The 18,193-nt window shown below is 41.3% G+C and overlaps 1 protein-coding gene across 5 annotated transcripts in view; it reads left to right on the forward strand.

Annotated features, from left to right (window-relative positions):
- Nucleotides 1–4,599: 4,599 nt before the first annotated feature.
- Nucleotides 4,600–18,193, forward strand: part of LOC110528214 (LIM domain and actin-binding protein 1) — a 38,502-nt gene continuing 24,908 nt past the window's right edge. Inside the window, exons 1-3 of one of the 5 annotated variants that reach the window (XM_036983800.1) lie at nucleotides 4,653–4,673; nucleotides 4,781–4,908; nucleotides 14,054–14,184. In XM_036983800.1, coding sequence (XP_036839695.1) covers nucleotides 14,060–14,184 — 125 coding nt within the window. In that variant the 5' untranslated portion in view covers nucleotides 4,653–4,673; nucleotides 4,781–4,908; nucleotides 14,054–14,059. Of the gene's footprint in view, nucleotides 4,909–7,267; nucleotides 7,439–14,053; nucleotides 14,185–18,193 lie in introns of those variants that run through there. The other 4 variants (XM_036983802.1, XM_036983801.1, XM_036983804.1 and 1 more) reach the window with 4 other exon arrangements.

Raw genomic sequence — 18,193 nt, forward strand, 5'->3', positions numbered from 1 at the left:
GCTTGTGTGATGCAGGGTGCAATGTCAAATTGTATTTCACACGCTTCGTAAACAACAGGGGTAGACTAACAGTGAAATCCTTAGTTACAGGTCCTTTTCCAGCAATGCAGAGGTAAAGATAAAAATAATGGAAATAATGACACGAGGAATAAATACAATGAATAACAACAAGAAATAACATGGCTATATATAGGGAGTACCAGTACCGAGTCGATGTACAGGGGTACAGGGGTACAAGGAGGAAGCTATGTACTGTACATATAGGTAGGGATAAAGTGACCAGGCAACAGGATAGACAGTAGCAGCGGTGTGCAGTGCATTCAGAAAGTATTCAGACCCCTTGACCTTTTCCACATATTGGTACGTTACAGCCTTTTTTTTTAAATTGATGAAATAAAAAATGTCCTCATCAATAATAATGACAAATCGAAAACAGAAATAGAAATGTTAGCAAATTTGTTAAAAATAAAAAACAGAAATACCGTATTTACATAAATATTCAGACCCTTTCCTATGAGACTCGAAATTGAGCTCAGGTGCATCCTGTTTCCATTGATCATGCTTGAGATGTTTCTACAACTTGATTCAATTGATTGGACATGATTTGGAAAGGCACACAACTGTCTATATAAGGTCCCACAGTTGACAGTGCATGTCAGAGCAAAAACCAAGTCATGAGGTTGAAGGAATTGTCTGTAGAGCTCCGAGACAGGATTGTGTCGAGGCACAGATCTGGGGAAGGGTACCAAAAAATGTTTGCAGCATTGAAGGTACTCAAGAACACAGTGGCCTCCATCATTATTAAATGGAAGAAGTTTGGAAGCACTAAGACTCTTCCTAGAGCTGGCTGCTCGGCCAATCGGGGGAGAAGGGCCTTGGTCAGAGAGGTGACCAAGAATCTCCAGAGATCCTCTGTGGAGATGGGAGAACCTTCCAGAAGGAGCAGCACTCCACCAATCAGCCAACTTGGATTTTCCAAAAGGCACCTAAAGCACTCAGACCATGAGACGCAAGATTCTCTGGTCTGATGAAATTGAATGAATTGAACCAAGATTGAACTGTTTGGCCCGAATGCCAAGCGTCACATCTGGAGGAAACCTGGCACCATCCCTACAGTGAAGTATGGTGGTGGCAGCATCATGCTGTGGGGATGTTTTTCAGCGGCAGGGACTGGGAGACTTGTCAGGATCAAGGCAAAGATGAATGGAGCAAAGTACAGAGAGGTCCTTCTTGAAAACCTACTCCAGAGTGCTCAGGACCTCAGACTGGGGCGAAGGCTCACAATTCCCACAGGAAAATGACCCTAAGCAAACAGCCAACACAATGCAGGAGTGGCTTCGGGACAAGTCTCTGAATGTCCTTGAATGGCCCAGCCAGAGCCCGGACTTGAACGCGATCTAAGATCTCTGGAGACCTGAAAATAGCTGTGCAGCAACGCTCCCCATCCAACCTGACCGAGCTTGAGAGGATCTGCAGAGAAGAATGGGAGAAGCTCCCCAAATACAGGTGTGCCAAGAAGACTCGAGGTTGTAATCGCTGCCAAATGTGCTTCAACAAAACACTTTTTAAATGTTTTTATTTCACCTTTATTTAACCAGGTAGGCTAGTTGAGAACAAGTTCTCATTTACAACTGTGACTTGGCCAAGATAAAGCCAAGCAGTGCTACACAAACAACAACACAGAGTTACACATGGAATAAACAAACATACAGTCAATAATACAATAGAAAAGTCTATATACAGTGTGTGCAAATTAGGTAGGATAAGGGAGGTAAGGCAATAAATAGGCCATAGTGGCTAAATAATTACAATATAGCAATTAAACACTGGAGTGATAGATGTGCAGAAGATTAGTGTGCAAGTAGAGATACTGAGTTGCAAAGGAGCAAAATAAAATAAATAACAGTGTGGGGATGAAGTAGTTCGATGGGCTATTTACAGATGGCCTATGTACAGGAGCAGTAAAGCTAGTGAGGGAGAGTATGAGTCTCCAGCTTCAGTGATTTTTGCAGTTCGTTCCAATCATTGGCAGTAGAGAACTGGAAGGAAAAGTGGCTGAATGGGGAATTGGCTTTAGGGGTGACCAGTGAAATATACCTGCCAGAGTGCACGCTACGGGTGGGTGCTGTTATGGTGACCAGTGAGCTGTGATAAGGCGGGGCTTCACCTAGCAAAGACTTATAGATGACCTGGAGCCAGTGGGTTTGGCGACAAATATGAAGCGAGGTCCAGCCAACGAGAGCATACAGGCTGCAGTGGTGGGTAGTATATGGGACTTTGGTGACAAAACGGATGGCACTGTGATAGACTGCATCCAATTTGCTGAGTAGAGTGTTGGAGGCTATTTTGTAAATGACACCGCCGAAGTCAAGGATCGGTAGGATAGTTAGTTTTACGAGGGTATGTTTGGCAGCATGAGTGAAGGATGCTTTGTTGCGAAATAGAAAGCCAATTCTAGATTTCATTTTGGATTGGAGATGCTTAATGTGAGTCTGGAAGGAGAGTTTACAGTCTAACCAGACACCTAGTGTAGGTATTTGTAGTTGTCCACATATTCTAAGTCAGAACCGTCCAGAGTAGTGATGCTGGATGGACGGGCGGGCAGGTGTGGGCAGCGATCGGTTGAAGAGCATGCATTTAGTTTTACTTGCATTTAAGAGCAGTTTGAGGCCACGGAAGGAGAGTTGTATGGCATTGACGCTCGTCTGGAGGTTAGTTAACACAGTATCCAAAGAAGGGCCAGAAGTATACAGAATGGTGTCATCTGCGTAGAGGTGCATCAGAGAATCACCAGCAGCAAGAGCGACATCATTGATCAAATCAAACCAAATCAAAGTTTATTTGTCGCATGCGCCAAATACAACAGGTAGACCTTACAGTTGAATGCTTATTTACAGGCTCTAACCAATAGTGTGGAGAAAAAAAGGATGTGTGTGTGTGTGTGTGTGTGTGTGTTGGTAAGTAAAGAAGTAAAACAACAGTAAAAAGACATTTGAAAATAAAAGTAGCGAGGCTATGTACAGACACCGGTTAGTCAGGCTGATTGAGGTAGTATGTAGGTATGGTTAAAGTGACTATGCATATATGATGAACAGAGAGTAGCAGTAGCGTAAAAAGAGGGGTTGGCGGGTGGTGGGACACAATGCAGATAGCCCGGTTAGCCAATGTGTGGGAGCACTGGCTGGTTGGGCCAATTGAGGTAGTACATGAAGGTATAGTTAAAGTGACTATGCATATTAGATAAACAGAGAGTAGCAGCAGCATAAAAGAGGGGTTGGGGGGGTATGTTAACCAGGGTATGGGTAGCCAGGTGGAAAGCTTGGCCAGCCGTAGAAAAATGCTTATTGAAATTCTCAATTATCGCAGATTTATCGGTGGTGACAGTGTTTCCTAGCCTCAGTGCAGTGGGCAGCTGGGAGGATTCTCCATTATTCTCCATGGACTTTACAGTGTCCCAGAACTTTTTGGAGTTTGTGCTACTGAGTAAAGGGTCTGAATACTTAAGTAAATGTTATATTTCAGTTATTTTTTTATTTTATTCATTTGCAAAAATGTCTCAAATTGTGTCTCAAATTTTGTCTCTACACACATTGTACAAGGGTTAATAACAGTAATGTGAATTTAATGTCAAACCAGGTAGCTAGTATACAACGCCCCCCTCAGGCAGAACATTTTATATTGTGAACTGTCTGGAACTCGTTTGCCTGCTTGCTACTCAAATATATTTTTATTATTAAGTCAAATTCAAAATTAACTGCAATAGTCTACGCATGTCTCAAACACATTAGCATTGTAAAATGCAGTGGTGGAAATAGTACCCAATTGTCATACTTGAGTAAAAGTAATATAAAAGGACTCAAGTAGAGGTGAAAGTCACCCAGTAAAATACTACTTGACTAAAAGTCTAAAAGTATTTGGTTTTAAATATTCTTAAGTATCCAAAGTAAATGTAATTGCTAAAATATACTTAACTATCAAAAGTAAAAGTATGAATCATTTCACATCCATAAATTAAGCAAACCAGATGGCAGATTATTTTTATTTAGGGATAGTCAGGGGGCACACTCCAACACTCAGTCATAATTGACAAAATAAGCATGTGTTTTTAGTGACAAAATAAGCATGTGTTTTTAGTGACAAAATAAGCATGTGTTTTTAGTGACAAAATAAGCATGTGTTTTTAGTGACAAAATAAGCATGTGTTTTTAGTGACAAAATAAGCATGTGTTTTTAGTGACAAAATAAGCATGTGTTTTTAGTGAGTCTGCCATGGGATGACCAGGGATGTTCTCTTGATAAGTGCATCAATTTAACCAATTTCCTGTCCTAAGCATTCAAAATATTAGGAGTACTTTTGGGTGTCATGGAAAATGTATCGAGTCAAAAGTACATCATCTTTAGGAATGTAGTGAAGTAAAAGTAAAATAGTCAAAAATATAAATAGTAAAGTAAAGTACAGATACACCCCCCCAAAAAAAACCCAAAACGATTTAAGTAGTTATTTTAAATGTTTGTACTTTAATAGTTTTCACCACTGTTAAAATGTGAGGCCTATCTCCATATTAAAAATAAAATGTGTCCCAATGTATGAACAACATGCCTGGGGCGTGGTTTACTGAGCGCACTTTGCAATAATACTTTGAGGAGCGCACGAGAAAAAAAGACTAATCATTGTGAGCGTAATTAGCCAAAGTCACTTACATTAGCTATATGAAACGTATTGGTTTAGCAGCAAGACATTTAAACAAATCATGTTAATTATGTTCTTTTAAAAATGTAGTTAAAATCTCAGACTAACGTTAGCAGACGACAACCAACGCCTCTCTTTCTATTGTGCACCTGTGGGACTGTCGGAGGAGCTGTTGTTGGCAACATCAGAAACGTAAGGCCGAAGAAAAGTTTCAAGAGGTTTGTTATGAGCTTGTGTTGATATATCCAGTTATTATAATACAATACATTTAGACTTTTTAATAAAAGTAGTCTAAATGTGTGTTAAGCTATGCTAGTTTAGGCAGTGGTGTGCACATGGTGAATTTGCTGTAGCCAAGGGTAAAATGCTTGCCAATTTCACAGGTGTTGCCAATTTTGCACCATTATTACTTATGGAGGTTGCAGGGAGGTGATGGGAGTTGGCCAACCCATTTTGAGGGTATTCCCTATGTGGAGGACTGGAGACACAATAAGCTTAGATTCATACTGTTTCATACTGTTACAGTATCTAGAGTTTACAAAATGGTACAATAGAGATAACTAATTAAACACAACAAAGAATGACATTGATGATTGTGGTAACAATGCATATTGGACCACTCCTTCCTGCTGATGCCACTTTTGCAAGTGCATGACCAGATGTTTTATTAGGTTATACTCTATTGAGTCTATACAAAAGTTGAAATGTTTTCAAAACTCAAAGGGGTGCAGTGTCAAAATGAGTCCAAAAAAATGAATCTGTTGTGTAGATCCAGCTATATTCCTCAAACCCAAATGAAGGGGTAAGATAGACACCATCTAATGGAATATTTGTAGATGGTGCCTGGGGGGGAGGGGGTTGAGGAATATACTTAGATCTGTACAACAGATGGCATGTGAGACATGGACTCATCTAGACCACTTACATTTTCAAAACATTTAAAAAACAGATTTTGGAGTGAACTATTAGTTTAATACTCAGCACAGCCATTTTGTGGACTTGGGCTTCTCAGAGTAGGTTACCTGTTGGCCTGACAGCCAGGCTATATTCTATTCAAACCCCTGCTGAGTATTACAAGCTGGGTATTCATTGGCTGTCCCTGGAGAATTGAGGAGTCTACTTTGGTATTCACCTCAGTGCCAGCAGTCAGCCAGCACAATGCCGACTGTCCATCTTTGTACCTTGATCGCACCATGTGGCCATTTGAATGCATCTCTATGTTCATTTAATGGCACTATTTTTACAGTTCTCTCTGTCTTCTTGGAAATGGCACAGCTGAGTCTTAGAAAACACTGTCAGACCATGTCGCCTTATCACCCTTCTCTCTGCAAATAGACAGGGTAGACCACAGAGGAAGCAGCCAGGTAGTAATGTCCCAGTGACGGTGACTCAGTGGAATGCATTGATGATGGTAACCATAATTTCGTGATCCCTTTTCTCATTGTTGACTAGGGGACTTTCCTGTATAAATTGAAGAGAAAATAGGCTACACACAGATCTCACTGGTTCAGGTGCTGGGCAGAATTTTATTTATATATATGTATGTATGTATGTATATGTGTGTGTGTGTGTGTGTATTTATTTCTTTAGCAAAATGAGTAATGTCCTCAACTCTGACATGCTCGTGAAGCCTGTTTATTAATAGAGACACAGAAGTTTACATTATGATTCAGTTGTCCATTTCTGACTCCCCAATTTATAGTGTAGTTATAGATTTACAGTGTAGTTATAGATTTACAGTGTAGTTATAGATTTACAGTGTAGCCTGTGGTTTTGCATTTAGTGTTATAGTGTACGTTATATATTATTAGTGTAAATTCATTGTTTATACATTCTGTCTGTATATTATGTTTATTGTGGCAGATCCATTTTACCAGGTCAAATTCCTGTTCAATTCAAATGTACTTGGTGGATAAAGGTTATTCTGATTATACATTGCTACAATAAGTCATAGAGAAACTGCCCAAGTGAAACGTTTGTGTATTGTTTTTATTTTTTTGACGTTTAATTTAAAAAATAAAAAATAAACTTTTCAGACGAAGCGTGTGCTCACCTCCAGGTGTGAGGCAATGGTTAGTAGTGGTTAGAATGTGTGGAGTGTATTGAGAGCCAGGGTTTTCTCTCCCTGCTACAGCACCACGAAGGCCCCTGGGGACGTCTCAGTGTCTCCAGGTCCCCTTTCAAACAACGCAGAGAAACCTGAGCTTCTGGTTCTGTTTGTTTCTCCTCTCCCGCTCTCTCTCCTCCTTTCTCTTCAACTCATTCCTCCAGCTTTCTTTCTGTCCTTTGTTGTAACTACCACCTCTCCTTCTTTACCACACTCATGAAGGGGGATCAAGTTATGACATAGAATCATAGAATTTAGATCAGTTTTGAGTTTTTCACCAGGTTGTTAAAATGCTTTTAACTGTAGAGCAGGGAGTTGTATAAGCTATTTCCTAGAAATTCTGCTGAAGACACAGACAATGTACCTGGCAGGAGAAATGCAATCCAAGGTCATTGGTGCAGGGAATCACATGACCTGCTTCCTCCGCTCTCATGATACTTTTCTCTGCACTCCGCCCCTTAAACTCTTACACATTAGAGACATTGCACACACAGTGTCAGGTATCGCAAGGTTTCACCAGTGGAGTATGACACATCGGAAGTTCTGAAATTACATGCTGAACCCAAACTGAAGTGCTTTAAAATAATAGATGAGACAATTTTACATCGAAGAGACCAGGAAAAACTAGACTATTAAAAAAGGTGAGTTTCATGTCTGCAGGTGTGTCACAGTTAACTCAAATGTTTTGGGGAGAAATTAAGTTACCACTCCCTTTGTGCCATTGTTTGTAACTGTGTGTCTGTTTTATATCGATCGCATATCTCAAATAATAATGATCTGTTCTCCTACTATTGACCGTAACTCCCACTGTTAGTGTAGTAAGGCTAGTCCAACAGTATCCATGTCATGGATGTGAATGTTTTTCTACCATATGTAGGCTATTGTCTAAACACACAGGGTTGACACTTGATCAGTACCTTAAGCTGAGAGGTGCCAAGTCAGCCATGAAGGAGAGATCTGTGTTTCAGAGTCCAGGTATTTTTCTGCCATTGAAATCCTTTTTTTTTTTTTTGGCTTGCCTAAGTCTGAACAATGTTTCTCTCTCTCTATCAATCTACACACAGTGCCTTCGGAACATATTAAGGCCCCTTGACTTTTTCCACATTTTGTTACGTTACAGCCTTATTCTAAAATGGATTAAAAAAAACACCCAATACCCATGATTGACTAAGTGAAAATGGGATGTTAGAAATGTTTGCAAATGTGTTATATAAAAAATAAATACCTCATTTACATAGGTATTCAGACACTAAGTTGAGCTCATTCTAAAAACCTGTTTTTGCCTTGTCATTATGGGGTATTGTGTGTTTTGCTGGGTGGCCAGCTCTATGAAGAGTCTTGGTGGTTCCAAACTTCTTCCATTTAAGAATGATGGAGGCCACTGTATTCTTGGGGACCTTCAATGCTGCAGACATTTTTTTGGTACCCTTCCCCAGATCTGTGCCTCGACACAATCCTGTCTCGGACCTCTTATGGACAGTCCCGGCGACCTCATGGCTTGGGTTTTGCTCTGACATGCACTGTCAACTGTAGGACCTTGATATAGACAGTTGTGTGCCTTTCCAAATCATGTCCAATTGATTGAATTCAGCACAGTTGGACTCAAATCAAGTTGTAGAAACATCTCAAGGATGACCAATGGAAACAGGATGCACCTGAGCTCAAATTCGAGTCTCATAGCAAAGGGTCTGAATACTTACGGAAATAAGGTATTTCAGTTTTATTTTTAAGACATTTTCAAACTTTGTCATCATGGGGTATTGTGTGTATATTGAGAAACATTTATTTAATCTATTTTAGAATAAAGCTGTAATGTAACAAAATATGGAAAAAGTCAAGGGGTCTGAATACTTTCCAAATGTACAGTATGTATAAAAAATAATAGACCCACATATTTTAACAAACAATCACCTAAATAAAATCTAGACAGTAGGATAATAAAACATTCCAAAACAATACATTCAGCAGTATTGGTTTTGGTACTAAACCAGGAAAAAACAAAGGTTCTCTCACTGTCAAATGCGTTTATTTTCAGCGAACTTTAACATGTGGAAATATTTGTATGAACATAAGATTCAACAACTGAGACAAACTGAACAAGTTCCACAGACGTGACTAAAATAAATGGAATACTGTGTCCCTGAACAAAGGGGGGGGGGGGGGGGGGGTCAAAATTAAAAGTAACAGTCAGTATCTGGTATGGCCACCAGCTGCATTAAGTACTGCAGTGCATCTCCTCCTCATGGACTACACCAGATTTGCCCGTTCTTGCTGTGAGATGTTACCCCACTCTTTCACCAAGGCACCTGCCAGTTCCTGGACAATTCTGGGGGGAATGGCCCTAGCCCTCACCCTCCGATCCAACAGGTCCCAGACATGCTCAATGGGATTGAGACATTCCTGTCTTGCAGGAAATCACACACAGAACGAGCCGTATGGCTGGTGGCATTGTCATGCTGGAGGGTCATGTGAGGATGAGCCTGCAGGAAGGGTACCACATGAGGGAGGAGGATGTCTTCCCTGTAATGCACAGCGTTGAGATTGCCTGCAATGACAAAAAGCTTAGTCTGATGATGCTGTGACACACCGCCCCAGACCATGACAGACCCTCCACCTCCATATCGATCCCTCTCCAGAGTACAGGCCTCGGTGTAACGCTCATTCCTTCGACGATAAACGCAAATCCGACCATCACCTCTGGTGAGACAAAAGCGTGACTCGTCAGTGAAGAGCACTTTTTGCCAGTCCTTTCTGGTCCAGCGACGGTGGGTTTGTGCCCATAGGCGATGTTGTTGCCGGGTAGGACCTGCCTTACAACAGGCCTACAAGCCTTCAGTCCAGCTTCTCTCAGTCTATTTCAGACAGTCTGAGCACTGATGGAGGGATTGTGCGTTCCTGGTGTAACTCAGGCAGTTGTTGTTGCCATCCTGTACCTGTCCCGCAGGTGTGATGTTCGTATGTACCGATCCTGTGCGGGTGTTGTTACACATGGTCTGCCACAGAGGATGATCAGCTGTCCGTCCTGTCTCCCTGTAGCGCTGTCTTAGGTGTCTCACAGTATGGACATTGCAATTTATTGCCCTGGCCACATCTGCAGTCCTCGTGCCCTCCTTGCAGCATGCCTAAGGCATGTTCACGCAGATGAGCAGGGACCCTGGGCATCTTTCTTTCGGTGGTTTTCTGAGTCAGTAGAACGGCCTCTTTAGTGTCCTGAGTTTTCATAACTGTGACCTTAATTGCCTACCGTCTGTAAGCTGTTAGTGTCTTAACCATTCCACAGGTGCTTTGTTCATTAATTGTGTATGGTTCATTGAACAAGCATGGGAAACTGTGTTTATGAATTATTTTTGAAAGACAGGGTCCTGAAAAAGTGACGTTTCTTTTTTTTTGTTGTGTTTATTTGAGCAAAAGAAAATGCATTGAATTGCAGGAAATGTTCTTTAAAACTGCAACATTTTCTCTCGACTCCTTGCTCCGGCCAAGCGCAACGCCACGCCCATGGGCATTAGTGAATTCCTTTGAAACTGCTACATTTTTTTTCTCTCCGCTGCATGGCAAAATATGTAGAATTGCAGGAAATTAGTTTTAAAATGTCAAGTTCATCTCTCATTCTGCCACGCCCACCACCTAAGCCCCTTTTTGATCCAGGAAAAAACCCTGGTCTCTGACTCATCTGCTAGTTTATCTACAATGATTTTGTGTTTAATGACTCTTTGTTCAGTTTGTTTTGGAGCCAGACTTTAACCAGTTTTTACACCTCATCGTACTTTGTTTAATTACATATTAGACAGGTAACACCTGAGACAAACCAGTCTGTTACTCTATGCAAACTGATTTACATTATCTGCAAATCAGTTTGCATAGAGTAACTGACTGGTTTGTCTCAGGTGTTACCTGTCTAGTATGTTTGGTAAGACGTAAAAGAGCACTTTAAATTAGGCTATATCCTCTGCCCTAGATCTGTCAGTTGGTGCAGTCAATGTTATCCTGACATTTTAACATGGCTGTCATTATTGTCCCTGGAATTTACTTGGCTGCAAAGTAAAAATAAATAAATAATTAAATATTTTACATGTAAAGTTTTTTAAATCTTCGTGTTTTTTTAAAACATATTCCCTAAATGCATTCAGGGAAGGTGGAGAATAGCAACTTATAAACCACCGTCTCTGCATTGAGCTGTTCAGGACTGATTGTACCTTCATGTCACTCAAGGCGCTGATGATGAAATGGCTATATTGCGCTATAGACTGATCCTGTGTTGTGTTCCATATCTGGGTTTGTTGTGGATGCAGCATTTCTAGGGAAAATGCGATGAAAGTGAGGGTTCAAAGGCCTTTGTGCTTTGAATTGACATTTTAGTAATTAAGCAGATGCAGCTTACATGAGTTAGTGCATTCGTCTTATGATAGCTAGGTGAGACAACATATTGCAATCGTAGCAAGTACGTTTTCCCTCAACAAAGTAGTTAACAGTGAGATCAGTGCTAGTTGGAAAGTGCATATTTGTATTTTTTGGGGTGGGGGGTACAGACGCTTGACATAGAGTCCTAGTTGACTGAAATACGATAACGATTGCTCAGGAAAAGGCGCATCCACAGGATCTGTCAATGTCACTTAAGGGTTCAAAAGTTATTTCGGACATCCTGTCCCCAGTTTGCAGTCAAAATCAACTATGGTGAAGTAAAGTGTAGCCTATAGATTTAATTGTACTACCAGATATCAATAGACTAGCTCACCATGCATGCAGACACTTTGTTCAGGTATGGTGAGAGGGTAGATCTGGTGTTGTGGGGACAGATTGACCAAACTGCTGTCGCAGCTTGTTGAAAGGACACAAATGCCATGTGAGAAGGAAGCCTTATCTCTGTTAGGATACCTGTTCCTCTATGTATCACAATCACCATAACACCTACTGCTGCTGCTACAGCTATGCTGCTAGCTACACTGTCACTGCTTCTGTTAGCTTACAAGAAGATGTAGCCTAGATGAATGTCCAACGGCAATTTGTCTTCTGCTTTATCCCAACCCCTCAGGACATACAATATGCACTGGTTTGGGCTGAGGGCAGCAACAATGCAGTGCTCCTGGAGCAATTATAGGGGGGTTAAGCGACTTGCTCAAGGTCACAACGGAGATGGCTTAGCTTGCACATATAATTGATATAAGTACAATGGACATTTAATAGAAAAGCATCCACCTAAAGGCTTCAGTGATGAAATGCATAATAAATGTTGTTTTTTTTCTACTTCCATTCTCCTCCAGGAGTGGCTGAATATTTCCTGCTACTCTAGTTCTTCAAGCCTTGCATCTTGTTTTCTACTGTGAGTTAGTTTTTTACTCCGCTTAGCTTGGAGGAAAGGCTGAGGACGTTTTTGGAGGAATTCCGTTGGAATGTCCCCTGCCTGTCTGGCTTCCTGAGCTGTCCTGATGCACATAAATATGTTGCGTTGCCTCTGAGACACACACTACCTCAGGGTTTCAACCAATATCCACTTAAGCTAAGGTTTAAGCGTTGGCTGATTTTTCTTAGCGTTTTCTCATGAAATATGACATATGCAAGGCCAAGTTTAAAACTATCCCTGTGGCCATGTTAAATACTGTCTTTATGAGAAGTTAATGTGATGTCTCTCTCTTTGTGAACTTGGCTGCCATCTCAGTGGCTTAGATGATTCCTTTCCTGGATCCCATGGTTTGTGGACAGGAAGTGTTGGAGATTCTTTTGGATTTGGTCATTCGTCATGGTCACTGTCTAGTAGTGCTGGTTGTTTGCATGTGTATGGTTGTGTGTGCTGTGTCAATACAAAACCAGCTGCTCTGGTAACGTTGAGTTCAAAGTCCTCTGTGTCTTTGTCGGGTAACATTAATGTAATACCTGCAAAGCACACCTTAATGAAAGGGGCAGAAGAAAGGGCATTGTCCATACACTCTTATGGCTGCATTAGAGTTAGCCTATTGGCATTTAAATAATCTGAAAACCACTGTACAAATACACATCATGCAGTGTACCAAAGGTGGTTCCATTTATAACGTGTGTCACGTGCTTTTGACGTTTCTACCTTCCAGGCAAATGACTATTTTACTGGCTTACCAGCTGCGTTACCAGACTGCTTTTTAATGTGTACGTGTCTGTCAGGAGCACAGCAACTATAGTAACTAACTGTTGCCTGTGTGTGTATGTCCTATATGTTATACTCTGGCCTTCTATAATTGTTGCTTATAAAGATCAGGCAGAGATAAGTGGCAGTCGGGGTGCTGATTTATCTTCTCAGAACCTCCTGTTTGTCTCAGCCAGATGATGATGATGATGATATGCTCTGATTCACACAATGACAGCATTGTTGCTGATGTCTATTGTGTACCAGTCCCGCAGTCAAGTAGCACATGCAGTGTCTGAACTTGCTCGCTTGATCATGATGGCAGAGTTTGTTTTTTCTTGTTCCTGTAATCATGCAACAATCCTGTGTGTGGGGTTTTTTCTGGATCAAAAAGGAGCTTAGGTGGTGGGCGCAGTAAGGGGTGGGCGCAGTAGGGGGTGGGCGCAGTAGGGGGTGTGGCAAGGGGTGCGGTTGGCGTGGCTGAATTTTAGCGGCCTTGTCATGGCGGTGTGGAGCAATTTTTGCATTTCTAAGCCAATTTCCTGCAATTCTAGCCTACTACATATAAATTGCATGAAAAACTTTGGGTCCTACTTATAGGCTACCTGGTATGGTCATGTCCTCAGGAAAAACTCCTGGCCCTATACATGACACCCAACACAAAAATACAGAACTTTATGCAAGTTTGTTAACCATACACAAGTTTGTTAACCATACACAAGTTTGTTAACCATACACAAGTTTGTTAACCATACACAAGTTTGTTAACCATACACAAGTTGATATGAAAGTTTTTAACATATGTTTTTCCAATACCCCCTCAATTGAAGTGTCAGACAACACAGGCAATGTTAATTAATAAGCAGGGATGTAATGGTGCACACCATGGACAAACGGCTGGGTGATGTCACAGTAAAATGTTTGCTCACCGCAGAATGGTGTCATCCAACAGCATCAGTGTGGGTTGTTGAACCCAGGCTCTCCTGGCTGTCTGTATGATACTACACTCTATTAGTGAATTCCTATACGATGGGTATTGGAGGATTTTTTTTATATTTAAAAAAAATATATATATATATATTTTTTTTACATATATTAAATGTAGAACTGAAATTGTCTACACTTTTATTCTATCATTAACTACTAGTGTGTGTGATTCTAGGCAGAGATGGAAGGCGGAAGTTCGTTCAGCCGAAGGTCGTGGGCGTCGCAGTCTTTACGCGTCACTGCCAGGGAACTCTCATTGGTCAGCACGCGAGGCAAGACCAACGCCATCGCAGAGCGCTTCTCCAAGTGAGTGACACACAACTCCACTAAAGACACTTCTGTCTGAATGAACAGTAGACACTTATCTTCCAAATGCATCTTACCAAACTCACATCTGTCTGTAGGGATTACAGAATCCTCCATCTCAAATTAAATGTTATTTGTCACTTGCGGCGAGTACAACAGGTGTAGCCCTTAGAGTGAAATGCTTACTTACAAGCCCTTAGCCTTAACCAACAATGCAGTTTTAAGAAAAATACCCCCCAAATACATTTTTAAAGTCCAAAACTGTGAAATAACACATGGAATCATGTACTGACCAAAAAAGTGTTAAACAAATCAAAATATATTTTATATTTTTGATTCCTCAAAGTAGCCACTCTTTGCCTTGATGACAGCTTTGCACACTCTTGGCATTCTCTCAACCAGTTTCATGAGGTAGTCACCTGGAATGCTTTTTCAACAGTCTTGAAGGAGTTCCCACATATGCTGAGCACTTGTTGGCTGCTTTTCCTTCACTCTGCGGTCCAACTCACCCCAAACCATCTCAATTGGGTTGTTGGGAGATTGTGGAGGCCAGGTCATCTGATGCAGCACTCCATCACTCTCCTTCTTGGTCAAATAGCCTTTACACAGCCTGGAGGTGTGTTTTGGGTCATTGTCCTGTTGAAAAACAAATGATAGTCCCACTAAGCGCAAACCAGATGGGATGGTGTATCACTGTTGAATGCTGTGGTAGCCATGCTGGTTAAGTGTGCCTTGAATTCTAAATAAAAAAACGGACAGTGTCACCAGCAAAGCACCCGCACACCAGAACACCACCACCTCCACGCTTCACGGTGGGAACCACACATGCGGAGATCATCCATTCACCTACTCTGCGTCTCACAAAGACACGGCGGTTGGAACCAAAAATCTAATTTGGATTAATCGGACCAAAGGACAGATTTCCACCTCCACCGGTCTAATGTCCATTGCTCGTGTTTCTTGGCCCAAGCAAGTCTCTTCTTCTTGGTGTCCTTTTAGTAGTGGTTTCTTTGCAGCAATTTGACCATGAAGGCCTGATTCACACAGTCTCCCCAGAACAGTTGATGTTGAGATGTGTATGTTACTTGAACTCTGAAGCATTTATTTGGGCTGCAATCTGAGGCTGGTAACTCTAATGAACTTATCCTCTGCAGTAGAGGTAACTCTGGTTCTTCCTGACCTGTGGTGGTCCTCATGAGAGCCAGTTTCATCATAGCGCTTGATGGTTTTTGCGACTGCACTTGAAGAAACTTTTCAGATTGACTGACCTTGATGTCTTAAAGTACTGATGGATTGTTGTTTCTCTTTGCTTATTTGAGCTGTTCTTGCCATAATATTGACTTGAGCTGTATTCGAATACCAATACTAACATACTCTATACTACATATTTAATGAGTATATACTATTAGTTTATTTTAGTATACTGAAAATGAATGGGATCCTATCAGTTAAGCGTACTAGCTCTTCACCTGTCTACCTGAAGTTGTTGCTGTGCAACCTCTTGCTAGCTAGTTAGCGTGACAAATGACTAGTTAGACATTTTATGACTTTGGGTGTGTTCTTAAATTCAATCTGGAGTGCCAGAGTGCACTCATAAATTCAGAGCGTTGTCAGATTGTCCGTTTTGTAAATTCAGAGTGTTTCGCTATCGGAGTGCACACTGGTTGAGCATTCTGACCTTACAACAGCAGTCAAGGACCCAAGCTAACGTTGGCTAGCTTGCTAGCTACTTCCAGACACATGAGACTACTCTGATCATGTACTTGCCCTAGCTGAGCTGGTTAGGCAGTTTTCATGTTATCCAGAGCATTGGTGACTGTAACTGTGCTGCTGGCAAATTTTAATTATGCTTTTTTTGCCGACGTTTACTGACACCGGCCATATTCAACGGGTGTTGAGCACTTGAAAATGCATTATTCTGCGCTCTGGTACACTCAGACCAGGGTGCTCTGAAATCGGAGTAGATAGCCAGAGCGAATTTAAGAAAGCACCTGAATGAGAACGCACAACGACTATACGATTTAGCTAAGATTGATGGAAATAATCAAGTCAATAAACGTTGGGTAGTTAGTTATATACTGGCAAGTCTGACGTGTAAGTAGCCAATTAAGTTATGGAGCTAACACCTGTACATACTGCTGTAATAATATGCTATGTGGTTTGTAAGGACAGCGTAGCTAACATTGTCAGGCAACATAACGTGTAAGGTAACTTATTTGAAAAGTAATTTCTTTATTACATTGATCAACATTTTCTTAACATTTGTCATAATTAGTTAAAACAATGAATTTGTATCTGCTCTCATTGTGCTTCGGCTGCATAATTTCTTAAAATCTGAAAACAATGTGAAGCCACACCCATTTCCTGAAGAATTGTATTATGGGCCCTAAAGTACGGAAAGTGTCCTGTGTGTATACTTCATATTTTGCCAAATTTAGTACGACATCTGGGACATTTTGGCATACTAACTATATCCATACCATGACCAATAAGCAAATTATATACTCAATTAACATCACAAATAGTACAGTTAGTGCGGTTAGCATGAGTATTCCAACACAGCTTTGCTCTTTTACCAAATAGGGCTATCTTCTGTATACCAACCCTACCTTGTCTCAAACGCATTAGAAGGAAAGAAATTCCACAAATTAAATTTTAACAAGGCACACCTGTTAATTGAAATCAAATCAAAGTTTATTTGTCACATGCCCTGAGTACAACAGGTATTGTAGACCTTACAGTAAAATGCTTACTTACAGGTTCTAACCAATAGTGCAGAAAAGGTATTAGGTGAACAATTGGTAGGTAAAGAAATAAAACAACAGTAAAAAGACAGGCTTTATTCAGTAGCGAGGCTACATACAGACACCGGTTAGTCAGGCTGATTTTGAGGTAGTATGTACATGTAGATATGGTTAAAGTGACTATGCATATATGATGAACAGAGAGTAGCAGTAGCGTAAAAGAGGGATTGGTGGGTGGGACATAATGCAGATAGCCCGGTTAGCCAATGTGCGGGAGCACTGGTTGGTCGGCACAATTGAGGTAGTATGTACATGAATGTATAGTTTAAGTGACTATGCATATATGATAAACAGAGATTAGCAGCAGCATTCCAGGTGAAGCTGGTTGAGAGAATACTAAGAGTGCAAAGCTGTCATCAAGGCAAAGGGTGGCTACTTTGAAGAATCTTCTTTGGTTACTACATGATTCCATATGTGTTATTTCATAGTTTTGATGTTTTTACTATTTGTCTACAATGTAGAAAAAAATAACAAATAAAGAAAAACCCATGAATGAGTAGGTGTGTCCAAATTTTGGACGGTACTGAAAGTTTCCAAGAGCACAGTGGTCTCCATCATTGGGAAATGGAATAAATGTGGAACTACCCAGACTCTAACTAGAGCTGGCCATCTGAACAAACTGAACAACTGTGCAAGAAGGACCTTGGTCAGGGAGATGACCAAGAACCCAATGACCACTCTGACAGAACTAAACAACTTCTTTGCTCGCTTTGAGGACAATACAGTGCCACTGACTCGGCCCGCTACCAAAACCTGCGGGCCGCTACCAAATCATTTAAACGTGTCAACCCTCGCAAGGCTGCAGGCCCAGACGGCATCCCCAGCCACGTCCTCAGAGCATGCGCAGACCAGCTGGCTGGTGTGTTTACGGACATATTCAATCAATTCTTATCCCAGTCTGCTGTCCCCACATGCTTCAAGAGGGCCACCATTGTTCCTGTTCTCAAGAAAGCTAAGGTAACTAAGCTACATGACTACTGCCCCGTAGCACTCACTTCCGTCAACATGAAGTGCTTTGAGAGACTAGTCAAGGACCATATCACCTCCACCCTACCTGACACCCTAGACCCACTCCAATTTGCTTACCGCCCCAATAGGTCCACAGACAACGCAATCACACTGCACACTGCCCTAACCCATCTGGAAGAGAGGAATACCTATGTGAGAATGTTACCTACCCTCCAAACTCATCATCAAGCTCGAGA

The sequence above is a fragment of the Oncorhynchus mykiss genome, chromosome 7 (genome assembly GCF_013265735.2).
Source record: "Oncorhynchus mykiss isolate Arlee chromosome 7, USDA_OmykA_1.1, whole genome shotgun sequence".
NCBI classification, from domain to species: domain Eukaryota; kingdom Metazoa; phylum Chordata; class Actinopteri; order Salmoniformes; family Salmonidae; genus Oncorhynchus; species Oncorhynchus mykiss.